This window comes from Barbus barbus (genome assembly GCF_936440315.1).
Source record: "Barbus barbus genome assembly, chromosome: 40".
Lineage (NCBI taxonomy): Eukaryota > Metazoa > Chordata > Actinopteri > Cypriniformes > Cyprinidae > Barbus > Barbus barbus.
The window spans coordinates 13,192,569-13,217,176 of NC_136718.1; the positions used below are offsets into that span (position 1 = coordinate 13,192,569).

Consider the following 24,608-nt stretch of genomic DNA (forward strand, 5'->3'; position numbering starts at 1 on the left):
AATGAATGAATTGTGTTAATATTGCTTTAGAATAATGTTTACAATCATGTATACTTAAATAAAACAGCCATATCATAAAATTTGTTATATTCTACATAGAGCGGGTCACCTCTTGGTGGCAGGTGTGTTGAGATTACATAAACAGCCGAATTTGACTGCCACTGGACAATTTTAGTGTGAAACCAATTAAAGATGGTTAACTGTGAAAACAGCATTTGAAGAGTTTATTTGCAAAAACAGACAACTTCGTTTTAAAAAAAAATCTGAATTTTTTTTACTGTTTTATTCTGTTAGCTGTGTTTTTTTAAAGTTATTTATTCACCTAATCAAAATACCCCAATTGCAGTTTGAGTGAGATTAATTGGAATGCACAATGGAAAACCCTGATTTCTGAAAACTGTTAAAAACGGAGTAATCTGTTTTCGCAGATTAACTCTTCATTTCTAAAATGGCATCGGTAGCTGAAAACATTTTTTGCATGATACTGCTTCCACACCACTAGGTGTCAGTAAGTCCAAGACAACTTATAAAATTTAAGCGCATGTTGCTGTTGTTATTTTCTTGCAGCAACACTGAAACTTACCCGAAGGAAGGAGTCCAGTGATCCGTTTTCCATGAATTCAGTGATGATCATTACTGGAGTGCTCTTGGTCACCACTCCTTCCAGGTGGATGATGTTGGGATGGTCAAACTGCCCCATGATGCTGGCTTCGCTCAGGAAGTCCCGCCGCTGCTTCTCCGTGTAGCCTGATTTCAGAGTCTTAATGGCCACCAGAATCTCCCTCTTCCCAGGAAGCCTGAGATTACCGCTGCATACCTCTCCAAACTCACCTAAAAAGTTCAATCATTAAGACCAGTTGATTGCACCTCAGGAAAAATAATTTATAATTCAATTAGATGAAAATAATTAAATTAGCAGCCTGGTTTACTAAAACTGTGTTGCTCCTTTAACAATAATTAAAGGTATGAACACATTAAAAGCTCCAGGCTTTTGCTAGATTGCACCTGCTTTCTAATTAATGCTTGATTTGCTTATATGCACTCGACTAACTAGATGAGATGCAAAGATGTTGGTTAGACTGCAAATCAGCACTCTATGCATATTGAAGTATTCCTAATTTATGTGAAAAGTGACATTCACCTGCACCAATGACTTGCTCGATTTTCACACAGGTCACATCTATTTCTTTGGCGAACTCGCGCACTGCCTCATTGGGATCCTCATATGTGAAAGGATCAATGTAGATCTTCATTCCTGGAGACACTTGGAAAAAGAAACAGGAGCTGCAGCGTATAGAAATATATTGCCTATACTCTAAAAAATTACATATTAATTATTCTTAAAAGATGGGATGGGAAAAAAACTTGACATTTCACTTGAAAATCAGATCACAAACTTAACACAAATGTCATTTTATTGTATTATTTTAGCATAATTATATTCTTATATATATATATATATATATATATATATATATATATAATTTATCCCAAATAAAAGTTTTTGTTTACATTATGTGTGTGTGTTGTGTCTACTTATGTATATATAAATACACAGAAATGCATGTATATATTTAAGAAAAATTATGTTATGTTTTTATATTAAATATATTTATATATAATATAAATTATACGAATATAAATATATACTTGTAAATACATGTAAATATTTTCCAAATATATACTGTATGTGTGTGTCTTTACATACATAATAAATATACACAGTACACACACACATATTATGAAAACAAAAACTTTTATTTTGGATGCGATTATAATCGTGATTAATCATTTGAAAGCACTAGTTTTTTTAAGGTTTTGTCCCATATCTCAAGAATCAGTGATGTATATTTATCTAATTAAATTGTCTATCAATATTATAATACCCATCAATGATACAGAATCATATAGCAAACAAAATAAATATTAAAGTTGGAGTATTCTGAGCATGTAAGCGCTTTTGGGAGAGGAAATTAAGTAAAAACATGCTGAGTCAACTAGCACATTTTATCAATGCCATATGAACCATTTCAATACACTGCAGTTCATAGTGTGGTATTGTGTGGTGAAATCTTCAAATTGTAAGTAAAGTTGTGCCGTGGTTGAAATGTTATGTTTATATGTGCTGTGCAGCAGTCCGCTGTTTTCATTTATTGACTTGAGCCTTGTTTAAAAAGATCAAGTAAATATTATAAGCACAAATGAAATATTATAAAGTCGCTGAATGGTTTACTCACTGTGGCCGCTGGTGTAATGCTGAAGCTTGTCCGTGTATTCAGATTCTGTCCTGTCACTGCCTCTCCTGATGAGACCCCAACAGGAAAAGAAGAAAAAGTCAGAAAAAAGGGGGCTACATTGCAACACTATTTCTTAGTTTATAAGAAAAAGAGGACATGAAACATCTGTTCAGTTTTGTGTATTCTATTCCAGATCATGGTAAACAACAGACTCACCGATTACAGACGATAATGAGCACAACCACAGCGATGAGAAAAACAACACCAGCAGCGGCAGAGCCGATTATGAGGGGCAGTTTCTCCTGCAGGCTGGAGTTGTACTCCTCTTCAGATGTACACATGGTGAACACAAAATCAGATCAGTTCTTGTGCCTTTGGGATTTTTAATTATAACATTTATTTTGGGGGGACAAAAACATCCTTTTGCATACTGTCTGTACTAAAACATTTCCTGCTTTAGCCAAAGACATTTCAGGTTTTGCAATAGAACAGCACACTTTAAATATGAAAATGATCATTTCAAATTCACAGAGGCATTTTTATCTAAATGTTGGAAGAAAGACAAGATACACACACAATATATTGCCATTCAAATATTTAAAGGTCGTTCAAAAGAATCAAAAGAACACCATTTATTGGAAATATAATTTTTTTTTTTACATTATAAATGTCTTTGATCACTTTGTGATCCATGTAATGCATCCTTCCTGAATAAAATATTTTTTTCAAAAACTTTCTTACTGACCCCAAACTTCTGAATGGTAGTTTACACAGAAATTTGACTCAATTTGTCTCAAATATTATATTACAGTATTATTGAAGTCTTGGTTCTGATTGGCTGACAAACCTTCTTAAGCTGTTGATTCATCTTCAGCAATTGACTGTCAACACTTTGTACATGCGTGACACCTTAATAATAATTAGTCAACAGTCACTTTCTGGATTTTGTCAGACATGCCACAGAATATTCTAATGCCAGCTCAACACAAATAAATGTGTTTCCAAGTAGCAAAGTGCTCCTTGCTGTCAAATGTTTCCATTTTCATCAAAGTGAACGTGGCTACATGTCTCAGATTAGTATTGAGAACAAGCAGCATGCTGTGATGGCTTGGCCACTGGCTCATGTTTCTGGCTTTGCCCTTGGCACATAGATCTAAAATTGTGGTTAAAGCGATTTAAGAGACCAGAAAGCAGTTTTTGCCAGATTGTAGCACCTGAAACATTTGACTATTAATTAGGAAAGTAGAAGAGCAAAATCAATGTGTCTAGTGCTAAATGTCTGTTAAAGTCCAATACCTTCAGTCATTGTTTGGAAGTACATCTTCCCACTTAAACGTCCAAAGCCCGCCACTGTTCTGGCCCGCACCTGGAACACATAGATGGTCCCCGGCTTCAGCCCCCGGATAACTGCTGTATTAGTCTGACTCCGCAGTAGAGAGGAGTTTGACTCTGCTGAATTCTGGATTTGAACCAAAGATCACATAGAATAAAATCCATACAGAAGCAATTAAAGTCATGTTTAGAATTATAAAATGGTCCATATTTTTGAATAAATCTCAGTGATTCAGTTTCATTTGCTTTTGCTGCTTGACCCATTTAGTTAATTTAAATAAGCAAAATGGAAGTCTACTAAATGCATTTTGTTGGGACTGCATTATCAATTTCATTAGCAAAACAAGATATACAGAAGTTCACAGACACACTGGAAATTGATTTGAGTGTTGTGTGTTAAACTAATATCATCTATTCATGTAATATATTTAATTTAGTTCTTTATTAAATTAAAATCACAGGCACTTCATGTGGCCTGAGCTCTAATTCCACCCTTAATTAATCTTAATTTAAGTTTGTATAAGAACATAACTAATTTATCCCCAAAAAAGGGATTTTTTAAAGTTCACCTCAACTGAATTTCATTGAATGTTTCTATTTTTTGAGAGAACAGCTGGACATTTCTGAGTGTGTTCGTATTTGATGACTTATTACCTTCTCATAATATTGCAGCTCATAGTCCAAAATGACTCCATTGGGCTGGTCTGGTTGGGACCAGGACAATGTGATACTGTCCACAGTTCGACTGACCTGATGCATGATTGACACAGCAGATGGAGCTGTAGAGAGGGTGATAAAAAAGGAAACAATTAAATGAGAAATAAATATTGCAGGATACATTAAGTGTGGAAGTTCATCTGAGAGTCTTTTCATGAAAACTAAGTTCATAATAAGGATTGCATTAGAGAGGTTTAGATCACCAAGCCAAGGCCCCTCAGTATGAGAAAAATGGTTTTCAGTAAGAACATTAAAATTCATATTGCATAATCCTTAATAGATCAAAAGTTAAAGTTAAAAATTATTCATTAAAACTTTTATTCAGCAAAGATGCCTTTAATTGGTCAAAAGTGAGAGTAAAGACTTATATTACAAAAGATGACTATTTCAAATGAATCTAGTTCTTTTGAACTTTATTCATCAATTAGTCCTGAAAAAGTATCAGTTTTCACAAAAATATTAATCAGCACAATGGTTTTCAACAGTGGTAATAGTAAGAAAAGTTTACTGAGCATCAACTCAGCATATTACAATGATTTCTGAAGGATCATGTGACACTGAAGACTGGAGTAATAATGCTGAAAATTCTGTTTTTCCATCCCAGGAATAAACTGCATTTTAAAATATATTAAAATAGAAAAATAAAAAAAGAGTAATTTTAAACTTTAATGATATTTTATAATATTACAGTTTTTATTGTATTTTCTGATGAAGTAAATGTTGCCTTGGTGCACATACAAGGGAATTTTTTCCAAAAATATTTAAATAAAAAAAATCTTACAGACCCTAAACTTTTGAATGGTAGTGTATAGGGACCTCTGGTTGAAAACTCTTGGTTTAGATAATGACTCTGGAGAGTTCACTGTTTTTGACATTTGGAAAGTACTGAAACAGCATATAAATTTCTTCCTAAGCACAACAGCATTTCCAAAAAAGATCAGCTATAACGTCGACAGTTCTGGAGCTCCCATGCTAACTGGCCACTGCGTTGCACTCACAGTCCTCTGGCATCCGTGCAGTTTTGGATATAGAGGAGCCATTATATCAACTGCAGCTCCAGGCTGACTACTAAAAGAAAGACTCTGGAAGCCCATGTAACACTTCATTATCATTTACAAGCTTAAAGAAGCAAAAGACAAGCGTGAAAGCTGGCAAACACTATGGCTGCTGGTAAAACTGCACTTGTGGTTTAAAGATCAAACAAATGACGGTGCCTTAAAGCCAATCGATGCCTTGAACAGGGTTCAGATGTAGCAGCGGGGTGGCGGAGTATATGAGGTTTGCTCCTGGCATGCTTGCTTGGGCTTGTAGGGAGGAAAGTGATTCTGTTTATATGCCAAATACTGATTCCCTAGACATGCGTGATAAAATATAATAGGTAAGACAATATCTGAGCATTTTAAGGCCATTTTAATTTTTTTTCAAAATAAATTGGTCAAATAAACGACACTGATACTCTTTCACGTGTGCCATCTCTGTATAATTATGGCTGTTAAGCCCAAAGAAAGACGTTTTATACATTGTATTTATAGTTGGCATAATGTTGATGGTTGATCGCTCAGAGAGTTCGAGGCCTCAGGTTGTTATGCTTTCTCTGTTGCCCATCAGAGCTCAGAAATATTAAGCACACAATGTTGTGTAAAAAATATGTCTTGTGCTATTTAGTTTCTCTGTAAACTTCAATCCTGAGCTTTGATTAAGTGTTTTTCCATGTGTTAGTTTCAATAGGCAGAACAGGCTCTGTGTCTTGATTTATTGCACTGAATGATGGGATGGTGTGTGAGGAGGATGGGATTGTTGAGAAGTTGAGCGTGCCATTGTGTATGTTGGAGAGATTCATCCAAACAACAATAGGAAAGACTGATGTGATTAGACTAACACTCCAAATAGGAAGACGAACCATTTTAAACAATCACGAATTTCAATTCCTCAGGCACATGTAACTTTTTGACCCCCATAATTTGTTGTTGATGACAGGACTACACCCTGGGAAAATATTAAAGACAAGTCAATGTCACTTTCATCCATCATTTATTCACACTTGTGTCTTTTGGAACCTGTATGACTTACTTTCTTCAGCGAAACAAAAACCAGAAGTTTCATGGAATGTTGAAGCTGCTCTTTTCTCAATGCAAAATTAATGGTGACCAGCAAGATTTTCAACTTAAATTTCAGTCTTTACCTCACACAAACTATTATATGGTTTAAGAAGACTTGGCATGTAGTTCACAAGTTGTATGGACCACTTATAATTTGATCCTCCAGAAACCATTCTAATATGCTGATTTTCTGCTCAAGAAACATTTATTATTATCAATGTTTAAAAGAGTTGTGCGGCCTAATATTTTTGTGAAAACCGCAAATAAATTCTTCAAAATAACAGCATTTATTTGAAGCAGAAATCTATTGTAACAAATGTCTTTACATAACTTGATCAATTTGATGTGTCCCTGCTGAATAACAGTATTAATTTCTTACAAAAAAATTTTGAAATGGTAGTGCATATAAAACTCACTGGAATGGCAACAACAAAAATGCTATTAGCCTTTGAATCTTGTTTATTCTAAGCAGCCATGGTTCTTTAATAGACCACAACGTTTTCAAGGAAATGCAGTTTTCTAAAGTTCAAGAAACTCCAGAATGTCTGGAGAGAATGCACCACAGGTATGCGTCTATAAAATAGAGCAAGTCATTATATATGAAAATGAGTTCTCTTGGTTTGATGAGGTGATTGGTTTTCCAAAGAGTCTGCAGTAAGTGGTACTTGATCATTCCGCTGCTCTCTTTGACTGCAATTTATGAGAAATACAAGTAGTACTCCCTCAGTGAAAAACATAAATTCATATGTCCTTGTGGTATTCTGGAGGAGAATAAGAGGAACAGATTACGAGCATTTCCATCTGAAATGGATCTCAGAATCATTCTTTCCTCCACAAGAATTTCCACTGCGGCAAATGACAAAGTAATTTCCTAGTTGATCGCAGCTTAAAACAAAGTATTAAAGACTTGAAAACATTAATGGGAATACCTATAGGCCTAATGTTTTTGAAATGTTTTTTTTTTTTTTCATCCTGTATTTTATAAAAACCATTAGCTTGTAAGTTTCTTAGAGCAACATTATTAATAAATCCCTGAGTGTGGGAGGACGTTTATTGTTCCTGAGTGCTGTGTAAAGCTGTAGCTGTTGAGCTCACGCTTGGGCTCTGGCTGAGCAGCCGGTCCTGGCATTGTCCCTCTCTCTCTGTGTTTGGGGGGATGCGGGTGGTGTGAGGTGGATTTTTGTCTTTTAATGGCAGCAGTGAAGCGGTAATGTGGACTGACAGGCACACCGGTGGAGCCCCAGCCTCCAGTGATAGGGCCAGCGAGTTCACTGCAGCACAGCCGGGGGCACGGCTCTCATTAAAATGCTCTATTAAACACTATTATGTTCCTTTTGAACTGGCTCTTTTTGACTGGCATTTAAAATCTCTGTACAGAGCAATATGATGAGTGTTGTGGACTAGATTTCAGTTCTCAGATAAAAATTGAGGGAACATTAGAAATCTGATCAGGTGAAGATAAAAAGATGCAAACACATCGCTTTCATGATGGTGTCCTATAAAACTGAAGACACTGAAAGCAGCTTTCGGTCAGGGGAAAAAAAAAAAAAAAACTTGGCAATGTGAACAGTGAGACTCACAGGGATACTAGAGTGTAACTACAGTCTGGTGATGTGATATTTTCAAAACCAGGCCGGCAGGTTGCCTGAATAGACAGCTAGACATCTAATCGTTTTAAAAAGGCTCTAAATAGTTACGCTGGTTTTGGCATCAAGTGACTACAATTAGACACACTTCTTAGATGGTGCTGCTTCATAAAAATGTAAATAAATGAATAAATAAAAAAAAAAAAATGATAGTATTACCATTTTATTCTAAATACTAATTGGAAATGATTATGTAAGAATATAATTAGAATTGCATAGTTTCCATATACACATATATTATTATTATTATTATTATATAATATATAATGTATATTATTACATATATATAATTATAAAAATTAATTTGAAGTTATATATATATATATATATATATATATATGTGTGTGTGTGTGTGTGTGTGTGTGTGTGTACATATATATACACACATATATATATATACACACATACATACACACACACACACACACACACACACACACACATACATATACACACACATACATACACACACACATACATATAACTTCAAATTAATTTTAATATATATTTTTTAAATGTATAATATATGTAAAATACAGTACAATATCATAGCAATATAATATAAAATTAATTTAAATATTATATAATTACATTATACTAATATAATTAAATAATACAAAATTTAAAAAAGTTAAAAAGGTAATTGTGACTTTTTATCTCACAATTCTGACTTTTTTCTCATAATTGTGAGATATAAACTCGCAATTCTGAGAACATATCAGTCTCTAGCCCCCTCCCCCCCTTAACTCACAATCGCAAGTTTATATCACGCAATTGTGGGATTTAGTTCTCGCAATTGCGAGTTTATCTCTCAAAATTCTGACTTTATAACTTGCAATTGTGAGTTTATATCATGCAATTCTGAGAAAAAAAAAGTCAGAATTGTGAGTTTATATCTTGAAATTCTGACTTTATATCTTGTAACTCTGATTCTGTCAGAATTGTGAGATAAGTCGCAATAACCTTTTTTTTATTCAGTGGCGGAAAACGGCTTCCATACAACTAGTCTCATACTAAATATAATATATCCTTATACTAAATTCTAGAAAAGTTTCCCCGCAACACAAAAGCTTGTGTAATTCAAGGTCGAATCCAGCCCCCAGCAAGTTAAAAATATTTTGAGTATGAACATCATCTGCGATGTCTCAAACTGTTACCTGTGTTTACTGCTGTCTTACCGGCCTGGTTTGTGGTGATGTTGACAGCGGTGAACTGAGGTGAGAAGGGACTCTGGTCAGACACTCCATTCACAGCCTGGATCTCAAAGGTGTACTGCGTGTGAGCCAGCAGGTCACTGATGTGGACCCGAGGATCAGTCAGGCCCAGTTGGCGGGGCACGAACTGCACATTGTCACCGCAGCGAGTGCAGGCCCCTCGGCCCGAACCGCAGCTCTTGCAGATAATGTTATAGACCACGTCCTCCCGGCCTCCGCTCTCTTTCGCCGGATCCCACTCCAGCCGCAGGGAAGTCTCGTTCACGCTAGAAATCACTCTCTTGGGTGCAGACGGAACCGCTGTGGAAAGTCAAACCACACTGCCTCATCAGCAAGTCCACGTCTTATCGGGACAGGAGTTTAATTAAAACCAGCCTAGGAATAGATTCTTGGATTAGATGGTGTAAGGTTGCAAGAAAAAGTATGTGACCCTCTTTGAATTAGTCATAAAATTTAATCTCATCAAGTCACAACAATAGCCCACCTAAATTGTCCCTAAATTAGGCCTATGTGATGTAAAGTAACTTTACACATCCAGTCTTTTTTCCCCTCATAGTCTGCTGGGCTGCTGACTCGAGCGCATTCTAACTGCTCCCTCTTGTGTCTTTATGATCTGATTTTCACTAATTCATTAGCCTATTATCACTGCTCTTTTAAAAAAGAAACTGGCTCAAAGTAATCTCTGCTTTCTAACAAGCCACATTAAAGTAATAATTTCATAATGGGTAATGACAAGAGATGAAAAGAGAAGTGGTTCATTGTAATGTAAAACAAGAGTGAAAGGGAAGAATGTCCTCCTCCCTCTATTCTGGACACAGTGCAGCAGTTCAGATTACTGACAGCGTAGAGCACTACTCCAGCATTCACACAGGCCCAGCCTCCCCAAAAGAACAGAGCATTATGCAAATCCCGTCGGGCCAATCTCGCTGCTCACTGAGTTACAGCACTGAATGAATGTTCAGTGAGTTGCACACTCGTTTTCTTTTTGCTGCACTTAACTGAAGCTCTAAAAAGGGCAACCTAATGGAAAAATGAAAAGACAAAAGATTCAAGAATGTGTACAATTCGAGTCTCCAGTGCTGACGCAAATGAGGTTTCTAAGTAGGGATGTCAAAATTATGGGTACTTTGTGACTGAAACTGATACTAAATTACAGCTGTTTACTGCAACAGCAGTTTTTTACAGTATCAACTCAATTCTAAAACTTCTTTTAATTGTTATTCTTATATTTGAACTGGTGCATTACAGAATGTCTTGCAGTGTAAATTGTAAAATATTGTAAAATAATTGTAAATATTCACTGCTCTTACTTTTTTCATTACTACAAGTGCACCAAGTGCATCATTATTTTAATTGCTATACTATATTCAATACACCTTGGATATTTAAACTATATTATTATGTAAAAAAAAACTATTTAAATGTTACAGTGGAATCACAACAAACCATATGAAAAAAAATATCAAAACAATGCCAGAATATCTTGCAGTGTAAATTGTAGCTTATTAAACTGCTGAATTCTAATACATCATGATATATTATTATTAAAGAATTTGGCAATAGTAAAGAATAACAGCTTTAATAAAATCAAATGTTCTGCTCTTTCTTTTTTATTATTAGAAATCACCAATAATAAACTTATGTCTGATAAGTTAATGATTATTTTCATTTTGTATACTATAATCCATACATTTTGGATATAAAATTTCTGGGGGGAAGTCGTGGCCTAATGGTTAGAGAGTCGGACTCGTAATCGAAAGGTTGCGAGTTCGAGCCCCCCGGCCGGCAGGAATTGTAGGTGGGGGGAGTGAATGTCCAGCGCTCTCTCCACCCTCAATACCACGACTGAGGTGCCCTTGAGCAAGGCACCGAACCCCCAATTGCATGGCTGCCCACTGCTCCGGGTGTGTGTGTGTGTGTGTGTGTGTGTGTGTGTGTGTGTGTGTGTGTGTGTGTGTGTGTGTGTGTGTGTGTGTGTGTGTGTGTGTGGATTTGTTCACTACTCACTGCTGTGTGTGTGCACTTGGATGGGTTAAAGGCAGAGCACCAATTTCGAGTATGGGTCACCATACTTGACAATACGTCACGACTTTACTTTACTATATTATGTAAAAATTAAAATTAATCAATTTAATGCTACAGCTGAACCACAAGAAACCATATGAAAGAAAATTATAATCATTTTGAGATTTACAATTAAATTACAATTTTTTCTCTTTTTTTAAAGATTAACTTTAAATGTTAGATGATGGCAAAGGTAAACTAAATGTATAATTACAGTAAATGAACAGCACAATTAAATATTAATGGAGAAATAATAAAACTTATTATAAGTACTCAATTAAAAAAAAAAAAAAAAAAAAACTAATATCAGCCGATAACCAAAATGGAACATCATGCATCCTTATTTCTTACCATCTGTACTGAGAAAGTCCTATTTCTGAGTGCTTTGAAGATAATCAAAATTGACTAGATGTTTGTGTGGACCACATCAAAGCCTGTCTGATTTAAAAAAAAAAAAAACACCACAAATGACATAAAATAGCATAAGAGAATGACATACTGGTACAGGGCATCTGTAGAGGGTCAGAGTCCGCACGGTAGTATCCGCTGCGGCACACACAGTTGGTTGCACCCTCACTGGTGGTGCGGCTGTTGATGGGACACTGGAGACACTGCTGGTCCCCTTGAGATGCTTTGAAGGACCCAAATGGACATGCTGCATAAATAGAAACAATAGTGAATGGTAAATCAGAATCATTCATTTAGGAATTGATTTGATAAGCATGTTATAAAATGCATCACACATACATAAATGTCTGGAGCTCATTATTATCACTCTCATTAATGTCTCCCCACATTAAGCACATTTTCTTATAAAACAGCCATCTTTATATTTCTGTTTGGAATCAAAGAGAAACGCAGGAAGTGAAAGCCCTCATAATGCTTTCTGATGGGCCTCCTGTGCAGATTTGAAGCTTGGTCTTGTACTGATAATCTTTTGTTTGGCATACAAAGAGCCGAATGGCACTCAGATATATCTGTGGAATAAACTAACAAAGTCCTTGTTAAATCACAGCACAGTTTTTTCCCTTCTGCCTAGTTTTACTGAAAACAAAATGCAAATGTCCTTGTGCTATTCATAATTCTCTCTTAAATGAAGAATTTAATTACTTTTTGTAAGCTTCAGTGGTAATAAGGCCCGAACTGGATATTTAGGAATTGATTATGATTTTTCATCTGCTTCACAAAGAATCTGTCATGGCAAAAAAAAAAGATTTATAAAATCAACCAACTTTTTAACTTTCAAATCCGGAAATACAGGGCGAGGAAAAACACCCACCCCTTGAAATGAAAAAAAAAGCAGCAGTAGAGGAATGACAGCAGTTTTAAAAGATGTTCTCAAAATGTGAGTAAATGCCTTAAATGTATTATATATTAGATTAGTTCATGCCTAGAGTTTTAGACATCTTCTGGAGCCGGTCACATTTTTTTCAGTTTCCCACTTTCTGAACAGAATCAAAATATAATTATTATATTCTATATATTATATTCTGTAATTTCTATATTTTTCTGATTTTAATGTTCACAACAACTCATAGCAACAACTTAACAAATTTCATTGAATATTTGATTTTTACAAATATTTGAATAATACAAATTAATAAAAAGTCATAAAATGTTATTCCATTGGGCATTACTCCAGCTTGCTAGCTAACATGACAATCTGCCTGCATTGAGAGTATGATTGGGAGAAGCAGCCAGCAACCGTTCTGATTTGCTGAAAGTATTAAAATAGGAAACACTGTCAATTATTTTTAAAGCAACTTTGAATAAAACGATGAAAAGCGATTTTAAATAAAACATAATAGCAAAAAACAACAACAAAAAACCCCCCCAGCTCTTTCTCCCTTCAGTGTCATCTGGTAGAGAACCATAACCAGTCACAGCTGAAACGTGATCCAATCATTTGGATCACGTTTCAGCTGTTTTTGTCCATATTTAGAAAGTGAATAGAGTCCCATACTTTCAAGCTCTAAAAAGGACATCAAGGATTTATGAAATAAATCCATATAACTGACATATCAAAAAGCATCTAATGTCTGGCCTCATTGGTTCTCACGTGTTACATGCCCAAGAACATGATACTATCATCACCATATTTAATGGTCTATGACACTATACCATTCAAAGTCAGTAAGATTTAAAAATGTAATGCATCCCTGTGCTAGCATTAATCCAGTCTTCATATCAACGTCATATGATCCTTCAGAAATAATTTGAATATGCCGATTTGCTGCTCAAGAAACATTTATTATTAATGTTCAACAGTTGTGCTGCTTAATATTTTTTTAAAACTGTGATACCTGTACAGTTTTTTCAGCGTAATAATGTAAATGACAGACGTTACAATTTTGGGTGAACTATCCCTGTAATTTTAAGTTATTGATTCTAAAAATGTGACATATTTACATTTTAGTAAATAGTCAGGACATACGTCATGAAACCGGGACTCTCTCTGGTAAACCGGGACGTTACCATATTTATAATTTAGAATATACTTCAAAATGAAGACTACACCTTCCAGTCATGCGGCTGCAGAATGATGTTAAATTCAAGCAACATTTTAACAAAACCCAAACTCGCATCATTTCCCAGCCATCCTTTATTTGCTCACACCAAATCGGTCAACAGCTGCCATGTCTGCCCGTCGGCCAAAATAACCTCAGCGCTCATAATAATACAAACGTTTGTACCACACAGAAATAGCCCACTGACTCCGACTGGGAATAAATCAAAGATTGAGGGTAAATGTAATACATGTCACATATCATCTGCAGGTGCAAAGCAATCAACACTTACCAAGAGCAAAGTGTGTTCTAGGAAGTACAATGAAACTCATTCTATTAGCCTAATACCCCAAATGGCTTTGACAGTAAAACATTACTCTTGGCTGGCGCTCTCAGCCTATGATTGATGACAGAACATTCTCTTTCTGCCAGAAGGAATATAAGGCTTTCACGCTCATGCATCAGAGTTAGAGCAGTGGACGCGGTGAATGAGGTGTTGGTTACAGTTGAATGAGGCAGAGTGGGTGTGAGTGACAGTGTACAGGAGTGGAATTAAATCTGTGGTACCACAGGGCTCCACAATAGAGACCGTGCCGTGTGAGAGGGAGAACGACAGCAGAACAATATCCCGCCGACATATTAGATGTGTGCGCCATGTACTGTACATAACTGGAGTATTTAAGTAGGTGCTAATGGAATTCTGGGAGAAATTGATTAAAGACCTTTGTGGCACCGCACATTTTTTATAATCTTTCAGATCTGTTTATCTTCATTCCTGTGAGCAGCTGTGCTTTTTTATGAGGCACATTTTACAACAGGGAAATCACAGTAAACACTTTATTGCCTCAGTATAACAGTTTATCCTTTGGTGAAAGACAATTTCTTGCCTCTTAAACACCAACTCACTAATTTAAAGGTGTGTCATTTACTCAATGTTAAAGTAATATCTTCCTTATCGTCTTAAAATGCGGAGACAATTTTAAGTAAGACATTTGTAGGCTGATTCTCACAAAAAGTGTAAAAACTGTGGCTCTGTTTGTTTGAGAATCTAGACCAGCCCAATATACCTCATCCAATGGCATGAGTTTGGGGCGGGGCTATCTATTTGGCTAACCAATGGAAGATGAGGAGAGTGTTTGGGAAACCTGTTCGAAAACCAGTCATTTTTGCAATTCCGTCTGGAGATGTCATGACTCAGTGGTTGTGATTTTGATTCACTGAACAAATCGTTGTAATATAATGAACCAAACAATTAAATGAATCAAAAGAATCATTTCACTTGTGCGTTTAGTGAGTCTTAAGGTGCATTCACATTTTTAGCAGCTTGGTGAAATCGTTTTCAATAGGTACCTGCAAAATCACGAAAGTGATTTCTGGGTGAAAAGTGCTTCATACATTTATTGACAGTGGGAATTTTATGCAGAAATTTGTGACCGCTCCTTTCCATTACATTATTACCAGTGGGTGGTGACTTATTGAGTCTTACTGACTCATTAAATAACTGACTCAACAGAATCGTTCAAAAACAGAATCATTCACACAAGAGTGTCTTATCCTTTATTAAAAGGATGGTTATATGGATTTATCTATAGAAAACTACAAAAATAGCCTAAATAAATGAATTGGGTTTTAAAAACAATCGTCATGAATCATTTTTACACATTAAATAACTAGGATAATTCTTCCACCCAAGATTGATTCATATTTCGCACTGAATGAACAACATGCCCCCTTTCATTCAGCAGATTCTCATTCACGAACGACATGTCCCAAATCGATTTTTGTTTAAACTCGAAAACGCCAACTCATTCACGAACAACAAGTCCTAATTTGTTCGTTCCGCTTACTAATAAGATGTCCCAGTTTCTTCAGTGTTTCCGCTCAAGAATCTCGTTCAGACTCGAAACACGGACTCATTTAGTGCATTCGTTCAGTAGGTCCAACCAATGAAATGGTCCTTCACAGTCCACACTCGAATGCTACTCGCTCATGCTACAGTCAGTCTTTTAGGGCAGGAAAATCCACCAAAGTGGTCACAAGTTTAAAAAGGAGAGCCTTATGAGTCAGAGCATGGTGACTAAATGAGAAAGATTCGTTTACTTAAAATGATTCATTCAAAACACACAGAAGCATCAATAGTTCTGTAACTCAATACATGTCTTCAAAACATGACAGCTAAGCCACAGCACAGTTGCAATGACTAAACTGAAAATAAGATGTATTTTGAAGCTTTCATGGTAAAAGCTTTTTGCATCTCCATCAATCAGTATTAAGCGTACACCATACGACTCCATCTTCACATACTTTGTCGCTTCATAAACAAGCTGCTCAGCTCAAAAACCACAGTGGTTGACAGTGAGGAAATTAAATCCGCAGGAAAGAAAAAGGCCCATTCTTCCTCAGACAAGGCAGAGACTGACATCACAGGCCTTTTTCATTGACATACATAATTTCATGCAGTATAAGATATGGATGCAGTCTTTTGTAAGCCCTCTCCAACAATTTTCTTGGCCAACTTGAGGCCACAGATGTGTCTGTAACCCTCCTTGGCAAAGCAGGTGGTTGGAGAGACATTAATATCCATTAGAGGTGCCGCGTCAACCTGCTGAACTCATCTCAGGATTCACACAGGGGAGTTCACTTGTTTAATGGGGGTGAAGGACTGAACTCATCTGTGCTATACTGCCCATCATCTCAATATCAAGGTGAATGAAGAATTTGAGGAGTTACTAAGATTATGAGCTTTTTCCTTGAGCATCAATGTTTCATGAAGCCTTCAGAGAAGTAGCATAATTTGTGTTTGAGGAGTTTACTCTCCAATGAAACACAAATTTTGCTATTATATACAATAAACAGACAAATCAGTCCTGTACTTTAATTTGTTTAGGATTTCAAACTTGCTAAGGACCCACAAATATGATCTACCCCTTGCATGGGACCCTCTTTCTGCACTGTAAAAAAAAAAAGAAAGAAAGTTGTTTCAACTTAAAGTAATTTGTTACCCCGCTGACTTAAAATTTTTAGTTTAGTCAACTAAAATATTCCAGTTGTCCCTTAAATTAACATTGGTTAAATTAACCTCCCACAGCAACCTCCAAACTACAGGAACCTGAAATATCAGCCCAGCGAAGGTACAGTCACGAGCAGTCAGACAGCACGTGATGCGCCGGAACAGAACAGCCACCCAGAGCAAAACCGTCAGTAAACACAACTAAGAGCTCATCTCAAGAATGTATAAACAATCTCCACAGTGAGCCTCCACTAATGCTTCTAGAAGCTTGTTAACACTTAGCATAGCAGGAAGTCTACCAAAAATCAATTACACCCACTAAAATAATCTTTTATTTGCACATGCTGTTTGTGTTGTTGCACCCTATACAGTAAATGAATTATGAAAAAATAACATGGCAAACATGCCCCAAAACGATGTTTTCTATGTCAAAATACCACATTTTGCAGACAGTCTTGAGTGCTGAGTTGCAGAAATACCTCAGCTGGCTCTTAAAACATCAAAATGTGCTAGGTCTACACTTCACACCTGGATATATGCCCAGTTATGATGCTCTTCTAATGATCATCATTTGATCAATTAATGCTGTCGAGATGAATAGGAGCTGCACAAACATGTATTTTAAACTAAATTCTGTGGGCAGCAATATTGAAGCACTAATTTAGCCAGGCAAATTATTTTCTGTTTGTGGATTACTGTGATGTTTTTATCAGCTGTTTGGACTCTCATTCTGACGGCACCTATTCACTGTAGAGGATACACTGGTGATCAAGTGATGCAATGCTAAATTTTCCAAATTCTCCAATGAAGAAACACCCTCAGGTCTTCCAAGATGTAGATGAGTTTGAGTAAAATTTCAGCACATTTTTGGTGGACTGATCCTTTAAAGTTAAGATGCTTTTTTAATCTTATTTTTTCACTAAAAATATCAAAGCCACTTTAAAACAAAATATTTATAATGTTAAATACATCTTTTTTTTTGTCACATCATTGCAAAGGGGTCTTAATATTTTGTTCTCTTTGTTTTAAAGACGTTTAAATATTTCACAAAAAAAAACACGGATCAAGAAAATGTTTTCATAGCGTGATCTGCGATGTTTGGTCTAGAAATTGGCAAATGCATATGTCAAACATATGTTCAACAGCATATGTCTTCATAAAATGTCAAGACACAACAGCTTGAGCAAGTTGAACACTAATGCACTTAGAGCTCCTTATTACACTGAAGTCAATGAAGTCTAGTACAGTACATTCTTACAGAACAATGACAACAGCTGTAGCATGTATTAGCTCACACCAACATCTTGTTTTCATCCTCAGTCAAGGTCATTAATTCCCACCAACATGTGAGGGAACTCTCCCAGACTTTCATCACCATGGCTGAGTGCAACAGAAGATTCAGATTAATCTTGAATTCTTATGAGATGGCCGGGATTACCCAGAAGGACAGGACGGAGCCTGGGAGGCACTAAAACAGGAATCCAGCCCCGCCGTACCCAGAGAGCCAACATGGCCAAGCAGCGCCCAAACTAGTCGTGTAATCCGAAGGGCGACTGGCCAAGACACATGCTTGAGAGATCTGAACATAAACCACAAGAATAAAGCAGCGGAAGCTCTAGAGAGTAAAGTCATTAACAGTCTCTTTCATGCCTTTATTATCACTAATGTCTGGAATCTGAATAATTATGGGCCACAGCCAGACTGAGTTGAAGGACATTTAGGGTGTACAGTCCAGAGGGAAGAAAACAAATCCTTAAAATACTGACAGGCTCATTTAAATAACAAAAACTCATCTTTTTTGTTGTGTCTATGGAAAATGTGTTCTGGCCACAACATTAAACACTCACTAGTCTCTGTTGGATTTAAATGAGAAGGGGCCTTACTCTTTATTTTTTTTTTTTAGGAGTGACAAATATCAAAATAGTCATATTAGTAATCATAAGTATCTGCTGTTTTAGAACATTTACATTTTTGGACTTTTGTATAAACACTGAAATGAACATTAAGAATGTACCGATCTAAAATGTAACAAGTTTACGTATATAAATTAATGTAATATGTTTACAGGTAAATACATAAAAAGATAAACAGCTTTGAAAGTCTCTTATACTCACCAATGATGTTTATTTGATCAAAAATACAGTACAGCTGTAATATTGTTGAATTTAAAATGACCGTTTTAAATGTAATTTATGATGACAAAGCTGAATTACAGCAGAATTCAGTGTCACAAGATCCTTTAGAAATCTTTAATATGCTGACTTGCTGCTCAAGAAACATTTCTTATTCTTATGAATGTTGAAAACACTACCATTGAAAAGTTTGGGGTAAATTAAAATAAGAAAGAAAGAAATTACTGCAAAGATGCATCAAATTGAATTGAAGGTAACAGTGTAGACTTTTTTATGATGTTTTTATAAGATTGTGATTTCATATAAATGCAGTTGTTTTGAACTTTCTACTTGTGTAATTGAGCATCAAATCAGCATTAGAGTGATTTCTAACATGCTAAAAATTCAGCTGTCTCACAGGAATAATTTACAATAAACAGAAAAAAGTCATTTTAAACCTTAATATTATTATTATAACCCTAACCTTACAGTTTTACTGTATTTTTAATCAAATAAATGCAACCTTGGTGAGCATAAGCCTTTTTTTAAAAATACACACATGCAAACCAAAAATTATTCCAAATTATAAATGACTATTGATCAGGTATATTTAATATAAATGATACTTTAGATGCGGTCAGTACTCTTTAGTGTCGATACATTCATATTGCACATTTTCACCTTCAAACATATAATTTTAGCTATATGAACACCATGCTGGAAATCTTCAAATATGGCAGCAAATGTATGACAGCAAAAAGCAAACAACCATATTCTCTTAAATAAAGCATTTTCTGTCAGTGCTTTTCTAAGCATCATGACAGGACTCTCCCAACTAGCACCTGATACCCACAGACAAAAACACCTCAAATTGCTTCATTTTGACTGCAATATAGAAGCAGTCAGAAGTGCCAGCGTGGACTGATTTTGAGCTTTATTTTTTGATCCAATTTACGCAATTTTGTGCACATCAGCTCTTTGCATGTGTCACTGATAAATGCAGGAAGTAGAGAGACACAAAAAGGCTCCAAGGTTTGTTACCTCCCCGAATATTGATTTTAGTCACACTATTCATGTACAGAGCTCTACTATACTACAAATGCAAAAACATATTTACATTTTCAAGGCTCAGTGCGTTAACACTACCGAAAAGGGCAAAAAAATTTTTACCTGAAAATCTATTTCCCTCAGAGAGTGATTTTATTTTATTCATTCATAGTATTTGGTGTTAATATTTCAGTGCTCACAGACGCCTCAGCCTCGGCTCTCCAGGGAGCTTTTTTCTGGTGACTGCCTTCATTGTGCCGTGACTGACAGTTCAAATGTATTCATTTCATTTAGAGTTGTAAATATTAATGGTGTCAACTCCATCTGCTAACCTCTACCTGAGACAAAGACCCCCATATTCATAGAACAAGCTCTTTTATGTGACGTTATGACACCCGGACCAGATCTTACTGTGTGGTGTCAACATCATGCATCTAAGATGCTCTATGTTCCTTTTGTGAGGTTGTCAACCGTATCTGAATGTGTCACTCAGCGGCACTGCTGGGGACAGAGCTAGCAGAAATCGCACGGCAGCAGCGAACAATGACGCTGATCCGACAGTGATGAGTGTTTCAGATGGGCATTTCAATCGCAGATCGTCAGTATGGATTGGGTAAGCATTCTGATGATGATCCAGAGGCTTCATAAATAACTCACTCGAATGACAAAGGTAAATATGCCTCACAAGTAAACAGCTTTATCTAAACAAAGGTTCAGAGTAATAAATCAAATCAGGGTGGCTGCTCGCTAAACCTCTTAATTGTTTGCAACAAGTCAATAATGCTAATCTTGTCTTTGTCTATACAAAAAGACATAAGCAGTTAAATATACATTAATCAAAGCACTGTTTCTCCCCTTGGGTCAGAATGCAAAGTCAAAGCTGATGCGTCTTGTGTCAAACTAGGTAATAGGAAATTGATCAAATGCTAACTTAATACACTGATGGAGAGCTAATGCTATTATGGAGATGGCAAAGAGAGAAGATTAGCAGTATTGTGTAGAAAAATGCATTTAAAATGGCTGCTAATGAAACATGTGTTTTGTGTTAGCCTTACCAGCACACTAAATTAAAGAGATAGTTCACCCAAAAATTAAAGGTCTCCAAACATGATATTTTTCTTTATACTTCATAGCAGAAAAAGGGGTCCAAATAACACTAACCCCCCCGACTTTTATTATTTAGACAATAAATAAATAAATAGTTATTATTGTTTATCATATTTTGCAATTAAATTATGTAATTTAAATATAATATCATAATATTTTAAACATTTAATTCTAAATAATAATAATAATAAATACCAAATATTTAATTCTAAAACAAAAACAATTAATAATAATAATAATAATAATAATAATTATTATTATTATTATTATAAATATTACTATTACTATTATTATTATTGTTGTTGTTGTTGGTGTTAATAATATTTAACAATTAAATACGGAGCAACTTAAATTTAATAATTCTAATAATAAAAATAATATTTTAATTACAAAATATTTAAATACAATATTTTAATTTTTTTAATCAATTAAAATAAATAAATTACAAATGATTAATAATAATAATAATAATAATAATGAATTAATTTATGTATAGAAACATACCATGAATAACCATACTATGAATAAAATGACTGATTTCGACTGAATGTATACCTTGAATGCAATGCAAATTGCTTTGGATAAAATCATTTGTAAAGGCATAGAAATATTTAGGATTATGCATAGTATGTGTTAGGTTAAAATGATTTAACCCAAAAAATACCAAATAAAATGTGGTGACACCATATTTTTGTAATCAGTGTAGATTTCTTTTTATGTGGAAGCCGTCCTTGCTCAGCCAGGAAGAACAGATAACATCTCTGAAGGACGCTGGAAGCGAGGAGGAGACTTTTGCCTTGTAACTTTTTCATGACATGGTCTATTTTTAGAGCTACAGATCTATGGTCAGTCTTCACGCACGAACATGCATTAATGTTTTTGGTCAACGTTATATTAAAAGCGCTGCTGCTGTGTGTCATTGAGTATGCTACATGTACTGTATGCTAGGTATGTTAACTGTAGGTATGCTAACACCTGTAGCAATATGTCTTCTGGTGTATGTCAATTATTAGGGCCATAACCACCACAGACACTTAGGATACTGAGATTGATGGAAAACTAATATGGGTTTTAAATAGTTGCTTCCTACATTTTGTAAGTCATTATGATCTTAAAGCAGACTTTAGAACACGGACATTAAAACAGATCCCAACAATAGGCTTTATTAGTGGTTTCTTTCTGTATGTCCTTCAAAAAGTTAGTTGCTACTAATGTCCTGCTGTTAAAACAAGCTATGTTAGTTTAAAAAATGAAAAAGTCCAATTATCACACTTTTCTAAGTAGCCGCGGGTATGTTCAAACTATATAATTTTCTTGTCTTGTTCTCTACATTCTCTCCCTAAATAATCATCCCTAAATGTCAACCACCCACATACAAATGACAACTACATAAGGCTCATTTGCTAACGTTTTTACTAAATAGGTTCAGTAAGCTGATGTTTGAATTTACAATAAATCCTTTTTTTGGAATTTGCTGCTTGAGAAGACATACGAAAAAGAAAGAAGAAAAATGGATAAAATCCCATTTCAACAGCAGCCCTTTCCAATCAGACGGCCGTTGGCTGAGTTTGGGATTCAGCCCCATTTCACAGCTGCACAACAGAGACCTCACATGCCCTATTTCTCTGTGCCCCCCGCATGGGCCTTTTGTCACTCATTTAAGCAGGTGTGCCAATGTGTGAACAGAAACGATGAAGGCCAGCCTGCTTTAAGCACCATTTATGTCCCCATGTAGGTCAATTAGCTGTGGTTTGATACGCTGGAGGCCTTTGACTTTTCCAAATTACGTCTCCTACACCGTGCAGCACGTCCTAATCCTGCCCACATGTATAATCACTGTTCTTAGAGCACAATTTAGAGCAAAACTGACAGTGTGTTATTTTGATTTTCTTTAATATACCGCAATATGAAAAATACAGGAATTTTCACCATATGACTTGAATAACTTTGTCTGGAAATAGTGGGATAGTTTTGGTGGGGAGTGTATGTGAATTTTTTTTTTTTTTATTAAAAATAAAAATAATGAGGAAAAACTTAAATTTGGGTTTTCATATGACACAAACCTATTTCAGAATTTTAAAAAAGCCACATTTTATAAGCCACATTCCACTGGTTTTTACCAATTCAATATGACTTTCAATGAAATAGAAATGTTAGTTGGCGCTGATAGCCTTGTGGGCAGCGTACCAACATACAGCATCATGGTGCTACAGACGTCACGAGATCAAATCCCGGCTCGTGGACCTTTCCCCAATCCCGTCCACTCTCTCTCTCCCACTTCGTTTCCTGTCATTACACTGTCCCATCTAAAAAAAAAAGTAACTAAATAAATAAGGAAACTGAAATACTAAAATCATAAATATATTGTAATGATACTATAAGAAAAAAGTTAAAAAAAATCTAAAGTTATTTTACTATAAAATGATACTAATATTCACATCTTAATTTCTACATTTTCAATCAGTAAACTGTCAAGCATTTATTTTTGTAGGTTGCAAGCAAATCAAAATATGTGCTTCTGGTTTTAGAGTGAAGCTCGACACTGTTCATTTACACGCATGCAACATACGATATTTGTGTCTCAGAATGGCTTGATTCACAGTAAATTACACTGAAAATGCTGGAATATGGAATTTATTTCATATATCGTGCAACCCTAACTATACGAGTTGCATACTGTGCTAAAAGAAATGAGATCTGTGTATGGCCCTACGTAAAAAGAAAACAAAAAAAGCCCTCCTAGTTTACTTTTTTGCCTGGCCAGTGAAGCGTTTTCTTTCATGGTGATGTGCGAGGAGGAGAGGCACTGACAGTCCTCGTTTCCGTGACATTGCATGGCTGCTGGAGTCTGATGGATGAGCACTGGACTCCTGAAGGGCCTTTGATCAATGAGCCCCTCATCGATGACAACAGGACACCTGCTTCCCATCAAAGAGACGAGGGCCAGGCAGCTCCGGTGTGGACATCCACCTCTCAGCATTGATTAACCCCGTGCTCCACTGAAGCCTCATCTTTTATCTCCATGCAGGTTTTCATGTCTCTCAGAAGGAACAGGAACGGATTGTGGACAATTTGTACTTGCTTTTAATGGTAAGTTTAGTATTTGTACCGAATGGTACACACCATAAAAAAAGCTGCTGTCAAAAAATTACATTTTTTATGACAACGTTTTGACTTTAATTCAACAAGTAACACACTCGGAAAGCTAAAACTCTGACTTGCCCTTATCATAAGCCTAACATCTTTAGACACAAAGGTCAGCTGAAAAACAGTGGGCTTCAAAGCACAGTCCAATACATGCAAAGCACTGCCTTGAAAGCCTTTAAACAAACCACGCTGAAAGCTGACATAAGCTAATGACGAACAATCAATGTTCGTCATTAGCTGGCAAGACAAAGCATTTTCAGTCTGTTGCATCATAAAAATCATACAACATTTATAAACCCAATAAGCCCAGATATATTTGGAATGATTGTGTTATAAATTATGATACATTATTCAAGACAACGCTGTTGAT

General features: G+C 35.6%; 1 protein-coding gene across 1 annotated transcript in view; it reads right to left on the bottom strand.

Moving 5' to 3' along the window:
* LOC306859548 (ephrin type-B receptor 2-like) overlaps nucleotides 1-24,608 on the bottom strand; it is a gene marked incomplete at both ends in the record, with an annotated part of 59,479 nt that overhangs the window by 4,470 nt on the left and 30,401 nt on the right. The window contains 8 exons of the mRNA XM_079400616.1: nucleotides 584-831; nucleotides 1,142-1,264; nucleotides 2,238-2,302; nucleotides 2,454-2,562; nucleotides 3,534-3,696; nucleotides 4,224-4,348; nucleotides 9,210-9,545; nucleotides 11,809-11,964. Coding sequence (XP_079256742.1) covers nucleotides 584-831; nucleotides 1,142-1,264; nucleotides 2,238-2,302; nucleotides 2,454-2,562; nucleotides 3,534-3,696; nucleotides 4,224-4,348; nucleotides 9,210-9,545; nucleotides 11,809-11,964 — 1,325 coding nt within the window. The remainder of the gene's footprint in view (nucleotides 1-583; nucleotides 832-1,141; nucleotides 1,265-2,237; nucleotides 2,303-2,453; nucleotides 2,563-3,533; nucleotides 3,697-4,223; nucleotides 4,349-9,209; nucleotides 9,546-11,808; nucleotides 11,965-24,608) is intronic.